Source organism: Protobothrops mucrosquamatus, unplaced genomic scaffold, assembly GCF_001527695.2.
Source record: "Protobothrops mucrosquamatus isolate PMUCROS unplaced genomic scaffold, P.Mucros_1.0 scaffold2789, whole genome shotgun sequence".
Lineage (NCBI taxonomy): Eukaryota > Metazoa > Chordata > Lepidosauria > Squamata > Viperidae > Protobothrops > Protobothrops mucrosquamatus.
Window position 1 is genome coordinate 310,670 of NW_015388826.1, and position 9,281 is coordinate 319,950.

At 33.3% G+C, this 9,281-nt stretch overlaps 1 protein-coding gene across 1 annotated transcript in view; it reads left to right on the top strand.

Annotated features, from left to right (window-relative positions):
• Positions 1-6,548, top strand: part of SYCP2 (synaptonemal complex protein 2) — a 36,479-nt gene extending 29,931 nt beyond the window's left edge. The window contains exons 28-35 of the mRNA XM_015825751.1: positions 137-283; positions 927-1,057; positions 2,862-2,956; positions 3,043-3,142; positions 3,863-3,921; positions 4,968-5,046; positions 6,302-6,358; positions 6,477-6,548. Coding sequence (XP_015681237.1) covers positions 137-283; positions 927-1,057; positions 2,862-2,956; positions 3,043-3,142; positions 3,863-3,921; positions 4,968-5,046; positions 6,302-6,358; positions 6,477-6,548 — 740 coding nt within the window. The remainder of the gene's footprint in view (positions 1-136; positions 284-926; positions 1,058-2,861; positions 2,957-3,042; positions 3,143-3,862; positions 3,922-4,967; positions 5,047-6,301; positions 6,359-6,476) is intronic.
• Positions 6,549-9,281: the final 2,733 nt, after the last annotated feature.

Here is a 9,281-nt window from a genome sequence, read left to right on the forward strand (position 1 = left end):
AAAAAAAAAATCAGTGACAGTTTTCCTGAGGTGTTTTGAACATTATTTGGAGACATCCTCTTCAGGATGTCTAAAATGTGCAAAGCAGCATTGTTACTATTTTTATAACATGTGTTTAAATATAATCTTATTAAAGGACCTACAATACATCCTAATTTCAAACGACTGTATCAGGAAGATACAGAAAATTACTCTGATGATGAAGAAGAAATCAGGAGAGAGGAAAGGAAAATAAAGCTTCTCCCTAGAAAGTTATTCAAAGCAGATGATAGCACTTATAAAGGTGAGTTGTAAAAATCATTGGAGTAAGAAATGACACAAGTCATATATGGCATATAATAAAGCTGTGAATTTATGTCACTTTATGTTACTTTTCAATTTGAGAGGACCATGCTACCAATCTGCAAGCTCTTTTGATTTCATTTTGGATTTGCTAGAGTCAGTAATCTTCAGACTTTTTGAGTATGAGATTTATTTTTTTTTGCAGATATCTGATAAAGGGTAATTTTGTAGTTTAATAGAAACTTGTATTTTATTATCTGTTGTCTCAAAATAAAAATAATAGCAGGAAGTTTCTTTGAATAGAGGAGTCATCAGTAATGGTTTTACAAGAATTTATTTTTGACAACACGCAGTTCAAAAATAGTATTACCTCTATATATTAGTATTTAATCTTTTTATAGGAAGCTGTAATTATTTTTCTGTTCAGAGAATAAAGCCCTCTGGCAACTTGCTAAAATGGTCCAAAGAAGCAGTGACCTCCTGGTTTTCTGTCCGTTATTCCCAACACTGAAAATTGCTTACGCCATATTAGGGGAATATTCTCTGAAGAAGATGTGTTAAGTCTTGTAGAGCACATTAGAACTAAAAAGATAATTCAGTTTGAGTAAATAACATCTAAATCTTAAAATAGCATTCTTTTTCAGTATCTGAAAGCTTATCTACTTTTTCTGTCAATGAGACGTCTCTTTTTGATGGGGAAGGCTGGGATACAGACTGTTCAAATGTAGAGATGATTTGTCAGAAGCTTCATAAGGAATTTGCTAGGAAAATACAGGTGAATATTTATATCTTTCTTGGAAGTATATATTTAGTGCATGCTGCCTTTGTCTCAAATATTCTGGTAATGATGGACATCTGTGTTTTTGCATGTATATTTGTGTGAATGTGTAACATAAACATTCATTCTACTCTTTTATAAAGGTTATTCTTTATAATCTCATTGTAGGGTCATATTTCCATGTATATTCAGAATATTACAGAAATTTGAATTTATTGTTTTTGCTCACCGAATTGAATGTATAGACAAGAATGTGTGTCTGTGTCTTGGTTTTCTTCAGATGTTTCAAAATGGCTACCTTCAGCAGAACGAATTTTGAAACAACTAAATCATTCTGCATTCCCAACAGAACACAACTTAAAATATTTCAAATGTCCTGGACATAAAAACGATGAGAACAAAAAAAAAGCCCTTTGAACCTTAATTATTGTCTTCAGGGCCAAACCATAATCTCCAGAAGATTTAGTTAAAGGATTTATTTTAAAAACAGTTTTTAAAATTTTAAAGTATCCATAGGTAATAACAGGAATACCATTCTGCTCTCTCCTATTGAGCGATCAGTTAATATATCACATTCTAGAATCAGAAAATATCCCAAGGGCTCTTCCCTTTGTACATTAAATAAATCCACAGGCATTTATAGGCACATTTATAGGCAAAGGAGTTGATATTCTTTTCAATTACAGGTAATTCTCATTTAGTGACTACAATTAGGGTTGGCAACTCATTTATTAAATGAAGTGGTCACTAAATGAAACCACAATTGTGCTTATGCTCTTACTTCAGCGTTCTTTGCTTTACAACCTGCAAAGGTCATAAATGTGAGAATTGGTTGCAAAGTCCGTGAATGTTCACTGAACAAACAGTTACTAACTGAGAACTACCTGTATCACCTGTGCCAGCCTGACGATAAACAGTGCTGGCCTGAAGACAAATTGTCAGACACTAATAATACTTCTATTCCTGTGGGTTTCGAATTTTTATTTTTATTTTTTTTAAAAAAATCATTTAAAAACAACGATTTTTTTAAAATCTTGGATAATTCTTGGACAATTTTTGGTAGATATTGCTTTCCAGGCTATTGAGCAGCTCAACAACAAAATTATTTTATCATGCCTCATGGCGTGGCGAAAAATCCAGAAACATTTGGGATTAAATACATACAGTGATAAAAAGAATTTTAAAGATTAATATTCAATTGAAACCATACCTTTTTGTTGAAACTAAAGGATAGAAAGTGAGAAAAGAGATATGGAGGATTGTTTTTGTATATGATAACGGCTGTGAGATTATACACAAATTTGAAAGACTTTGACATACCCAAAAGCAAGGAATGGCTAATGACGATGTCAAAATTAGCAGAAATAGCAAAATTATCTTTTACTCAATGCCTGGAGACTCCTTATGGACTCTGCTGAAAAAAAAAGAAAAAAAATCAATTTTGATTTATGAGTTTGGTGATTAGAAAATAAAAAAGAAGGAAATTATGTTGTCATCTTAGAGAGAGAGAGGATAAAAAAACAAATGTTTTTCTATACTCTTTTTAAATGATTGCTGCCGTGTATATATGTTTGTGTGTGTGTGTGTATGTATGTGTGTGTGTACAATATGTTTGTGTATGTATGTGTATATGTAGATATAGTATTGTTAAACAAGAAAAACCTTTCAGGATGATTGATGATTTGAGATGTTTAGGTTACATGGACATGATAGGATTTCACAATTTTTAAAAAAACTTTTTTTTTAATTTCAGTCCATGCTCAGTTTGAAAGGAATAATGATGTAACCTTTGTATTTTTAGAACCGATCAAAGAAAATTGATTGTTTTGCAAAGCAGTCACTGCAAACAGCTAACCAGCATATGTACACAATGGGAAGAGATGTACACAAGCACAGGTTTGTATAGAATGAATTCCCAGAGTTTCATGTTGTTGTTATTATAATATGTGTTGTATATTTAACTTTTGCTTATATTTTTCCAGAACCAGACAGCTGGAAAAACTTCATTCTTGCCTCCTGAAAGAGCTTGAAAGTTTTGAAAGAGATTCACAAATATTGAGAACTATGGAAAAAGATTTTTCGGTATGTTATTTTCCTTTAGAAAAATATTAAATTACTTAAACGTATTTTAATAAATAACTTTAAAAAAATATTAAAGCAAAGTATATTCTTTGAATTGGTATAAAAAAAGGAAAACATACCAGTCAGCTTCTAAGGCTGGCTTTGGTGTCACGGACTATAAAACAAAATTTTGCAACTAATTGTAGTAAATCATTCCAGCAGTGGTAAATTGCTCCATAGCTTTGTTTCCCCAACCATTGCTTGGAACTGAACAGTTTCTAAATAGGAAGGAGACAAAATGCTTTCCAGCAGCAGTACTAACTTGTAACTACTATCGCTATTTTATTTTTTTAAAGGAAAGGTCAACTCCTCATTTATTAACTCTGGCCCATTTTTGATTTGGTGCAATGCAAAAGCCTCAGTACATTAAATGGATATCTGGATTAAAATTTCTAAGACTGGAATCAGTTTTTTTTAAAAAGAATGACATCATGCTTTGAGATTGAATATGATCATGATTCACTGTATCTCTTACTTCACCCTACATTTTTACAAGTCTGAGCTGCTCAATAAAAATGACTTCATTATGCTGTCTGAAAATTTATGGGCCTTAGCAGAAAGTCTTGTAAGCAAGTGATTAAAATAGAGCATGAAATCATTACAGCTTGTAGTAAAGTTATATTTGATTTATGTTTAAAGTCTAATGAACTCAAATTTGTATTTCACATTGGCTATTTTTAGAATTTTTCAAAGAAGCATTTTGAAACATTTAGCACTTACAACAAGAATGAGCAGCAGAGGTTAGTATATTTCCTTTTTATTATAATATAACAAAGACATTCTATTATCAATGTAATAATAATTATTATAATTATACTTTTAAAAGCCATTAATTTATATTCCTTAGGAGGTGTACGATGTAATAATAATATCTGAAAATCAAAGTTGATAAATGATGGCGTAAGCCAGCCATGGTAGTCCCAGTGATTATCTTTTTTCTTTAAGAAAATTTTTATTTTCATAATCCTAGAATTTCAGCTCACTCATTGACAGAGATTCTCAGTATAATTAAACCAAAGCAAACTGTGTATGGAATTTACTGCCATAAAGTGTGATGACGACTTTTAAGGATAAACCTGTTATTTGGATAATATAATCCATAGTGCTTAAGTGTTACCTTCAAAGGTTTATAGCCAAGGTGGCACTGAATACCATTTGGCAGATAGGAATCAGCAGAGAACATCTATTATCTTTATTCCTTGTTGAAAAATATTTCCAGAGATATTTAGTGGGCTGTCAGTAGTATGGAATCAAAATGCAGGACTCAAAACCAATAATCAAGGTTCACTGCAGTATTTATATTTAATTGTGCACAATGGAGGGATATCCTCCCAAAAAAATTGAGAAAAAATGATGCATAAGTAATAAACAATGTAAGCATGCATACAATTCTCAAGTTACTCCCCACCCTTCTACTATTATTATCTTCAAGAAAGAAAACTTATTATCTTCAAGAAAGTCTTAGAAAAAAAAACAGGTCAGTAGGTTGCCATATAAATGTTGATAAAATTTACTGTGACACTTCAAGACCTCTATGTGTCTGTTTGATTAACACACATTCCTTCCAGGTTTCTCTTTTGCTGATATGCTCCCATTCCTCCGAGCACTTATTTTCCTCACAGTAGTAACAGGTTGCTAAAGCAGCTGGCCTTGATCCAGAAGGGCTGCAGTCTTGTGACTATAAGTCTGGCTACATAAAATGGAAACAAGTGTTTTTTTATTATGAATATTTTTCTCTATGTCAAAGCAAATAATTCAAATGTTGGTTTGATCTACGCTTTCTTAGATTCCAGAATCTTAGAACTTCATTTGAGAAGAACGTTTTCCATACTGCTGATCAAGAGGAAAATATTTTTCTGTCTCAAGTATGTATTTTTCCTTGTGGCTGGCTGAGGTGATCATAATGGTTAAGGCAAAAGAGGGAAATAATGATCTAATTGGGGTCAGAGCAGGAAGGTCCTTATCATTAGCTAGCACAAAATAAAGTACTTGGGGTTTCATTGAGAAAACAAGGAAGAAATTAGCTTGAATTAGTAAGGTTTTGTATGCTAGTCAAAAGTACAGTTGGTTTAAAATACACTCCCCTTCTAAAAAATACTGTTTCTAACATCTACTTTCAATATACAGAAACATTCTGCAAATTGAAATAGCTACTGCCCCCAAAAAGTTAATATGGTTTGAATTTTCTACTCCTTGTAATGATTATTAGTGTTTATGTTGCAAACCTAGTACAAATGTTAAACTTTTCTTATGAAACAATCAGTCAATACATCCTTCCTTCCTTCCTTCCTTCCTTCCTTCCTTCCTTCCTTCCTTCCTTCCTTCCTTCCCTGTGTCCTGAAATATTCTGGAGCATAAAATCTGAAATCTTTCCTGTTTTCCTGCCTCATAACTTTGGAACTAGTGGGTACTCACCTCTTCCTGCTTTCAACCTGTGCTTAATTGTATATAGTGTTTAGGGCAGTCCCACAGGTGGAATATGATTCAGCAAGCATATTGTTGGCATCTGTGAGCATAATTTTCCAATCATAATGTATGCTGACTGCCGTTTCTCTGTGCAGTTACCATAATTTCTTTGAATCAGCTTTGCCTATCAGTAAATAGTTCTGCCATGATCTTTTTGGGTCTCTGAATCATTCCCAATACAAAATTGTGGCCCCGGAGGAATTTATATGGGTGTATGATTTATATGTCTATTATTATTCTCAGTTTTCCCCCCAGTCTGTAGACAAGATAATCAGTAGTTTAGTCTTATAAGCAAAGTCAGAACAATTATTGAAAGCATCAGGATTGCTTTTTTTGTTTATCACATTTCTGAACCACCCATCTCCCTCAAAGGTTTCTGTTTGAAGTTTTGAAACATAGAAAATGTGAATTTCAGAACTAGAAAAGCAAATGAAAGAAGGAGGATAACTCTGAACCTTTAAAAGAAGTGCTTACAACCCTTGAAACACTGTTACAGACTAGTGATAAGTTGCAGCCTAGAAGTCATGTTATACCAACACAGAATTCTGAAATGACTATGTGTTGGAAGCATTGTAAAGCCATTTATTTGCCCTTACTATCAGTTATAGATTCAAGTTTGCTTCAAAATAAATAATTATTTTGGATGCATTTCAGGTACATTTATTGAAAGAAGATATTAAGGGGATTCAAGATAAATTTCTTAAGGAAATGGTAAATATTATCTTTTCATCATACATTCAATTCTGTATTTATTATACATAACTTTAAACAAAGTTTTGGGGAAATTATTTTTAAAAATAAATTATGCTTATTTTTTTTTTAATCACAGCATGAAGAAGAATTGCTTAATGTTCGCAAAGGTTTGCAATCCCTCTTTATGGCAGAAGGTAGAAAATTGTAATATAATTTAGAATGTAAATGCAAAAAAAATAATATGAAAGACTATATATTTATACTGCATTTTAATGTGACTGACCGGTAAATTTACCTCTGGGACATTATTGGTTAGACATAATTATAAAGAGCAAACAATTTTCATGAAAATTATTTCAATTGCTATTGTAACTCATTCAGCTTAATGTTTTTTTAAATGCTATTATAAAAACAACACCAGTAAATTGGAGACATTCTTAATATACAATGGCCAGCTAATTGCAACTGACATTCACAGAACTTAGTCATAAATAACTTTAGATGACTTGGATCTAATTTACAAAAGGCAATCTAAAATCCAATTCTGAATATTCTGAGAAATTCAGTTTTCTGACTAGTAACTATTTTTTGCCATTATGTTTGGGACATAATGTGAGACCAATGTCCATTAAATCCTTCAGATCTAATGTTCCTCTTTATCCTGCACAATGTCCAACCACACCATGTCTCCTTTTGTAGTTTCTGAGGTTAGGCTTTTAAAATCTTAGAAATAACTAATAGGAAGGAGATAATTTGATCTGTTCTGTGTTCTCAGGACTATTGTCCTTGAGGGATTACTGGATAAAACTTATCATATAATAATACATTTGTTATTTGTTGACCTATTGATTTTATTGAATTTCTTTAACAGTGAGTAAATCTAAATTCAATATGTTGTTCATCAGATACATTGGATATTTTCATAATATTACCATTAAAATGGCAATATACTAGGTATGTAATAATTAGAAATCTTTAGAGATTTAAAAATAAATTTAAAGGTTTTATGAAGGTTTTTTCCAAGTTCTCTGTCATAATAGGTTTAACTGAAATTGCTGGTCTAAAATTGTAACTCTATCCTTCAGCTGTATTGTAAGTGTATTTTTAAAATTATAGAAAATTGTACTTTAGAAGATTAAAGTATTTTTTTTAACAAAAGATTAATAAAGAAAAATTGGTAGTAATTTTTCCTCTGTCATTTGAGGACGTTATATAAAGAAATCTATATTTGGGGATACATTTAATTTAATGCACTACTCTGAGTAGGTAATGGAATGATGGCTTAAATGCTTTCTTCGAATGTAATACTAATGTAATTTTGCAGTGATAAATTTTCTGTATATTATATTTTCATGGAAAATCAAAATTTCATGATTATGAGTTCATTGAAGCATATGTTCTACTTTTTCCACTTTTTTTAAAAAAAACTACTAAATCGGGTTTCAGAAAAAGACAATATCTAACAGGAGTTTAACAGGAGTAGTCAATGATTTTGCTTACAATATGTTGTTCGTCCATCGATTTCGATGAGGACCTTGACATCTTATGGATTATGGGCCATCANTGTCGGTCGATCATGCGCCAAAAATTCCCAAGAGATGGTGTCGATATCCAGGGACTTGAGAGATGCTTTCAGCGTGTCTTTGTATCGCTTCTTTTGTCCCCCGTGCGATCGCTTTCCTTGAGACAGCTCACCATAGAAGAGCTGTTTAGGGATGCGATGGTCTGGCATCCTTACAACGTGGCCTGCCCAGCGCATCTGGACTTTCATCAACAGAGTGTAAACTGATGATAGGCCTGCTCTGGAGAGGACATCTGTATCTGGTACCTTATCCTGCCACCGGATCCTCAGAATTCCCATTTAATTCCCATTTGAATTCCCAATATAATTCCCATTTGAATGGCATATTAACAGAGGAACAAAAGTCTAATACATTTTTTTCTTAGATAAACATAGAAAATATAGGCAATTTTTAAGCCTATAGTATAGGCAAAATAATGGTCCTAATTATTACTTTTCTTTTATAAATATAGCTTATTATACCCTCCAGATATTGCTGAATTATATTTATATAATTATAATTTAGGAATTTCTACCTATACAAGCCATGTGAAGTATGGGTTTTCAGGCTGGGGCATAGTGTGGAAATGGCACTGATTACTCTTTTTGATGACCTAGGACCGTGTCTGGATAGCGAAAGTGCAACCATCATGTTGCTCTTCATTTCTTTTCAATACTTTAATCATGGTATCTTCCTGAGCTGACTGCAAGGCAGTGAGTGCAGGGACTGGATGGGAGAAACGAGCTCGGACAAAAAGCTAGCAAGGTTGAATGGCCGTGTGTGTTTGAACCGCATCGTTTTGGAGCTCCTCCACTGCCCTGTTCAAGCCTGGTGCATAATGTGGAGGTCCTCCTTGTCTCACAGTTCCTACTTGAACAGCTGGTAGAAGCCGTGATCAGAAGAACCTTCATACAAGTCCATGATGTATGCCAGTTGTACCTTTTCCTTCATACAGTCATTTATGTATTGCTCATCTCCTGGATGGTGAAATGTATTCTACATGAGAGTCTCTTTAAAAAAAATCACTTGGAAGTTACAGCTCATAAAAATTCAGCAGGATGAGCAGTGATTGGTAGAGTACCCCATACCAACGTAACACCCATATTCTGTGCAATGCATTAATTACAGTGGCCTTCCAGGGGGAAATTCAAGCTGCTGCTTGTCACCTTTAAGTGCTATATTGCATAGGCCCGTGGTGGCGAACCTATGGCACGCGTGCCACAGGTAGCACGCAGAGCCCTCTGTGGGCACGCGCACCGTCGCCCCAGTCCTAGGCCTTCAGCTGGGTTTTATAAAACCTTTTTGCTTTAGGGCTCCGCCGCCGTGTGCAAAAAAAAAAAAAAGGTTCAATCAATCAGTCAATTTCAACTTCTCGCGGG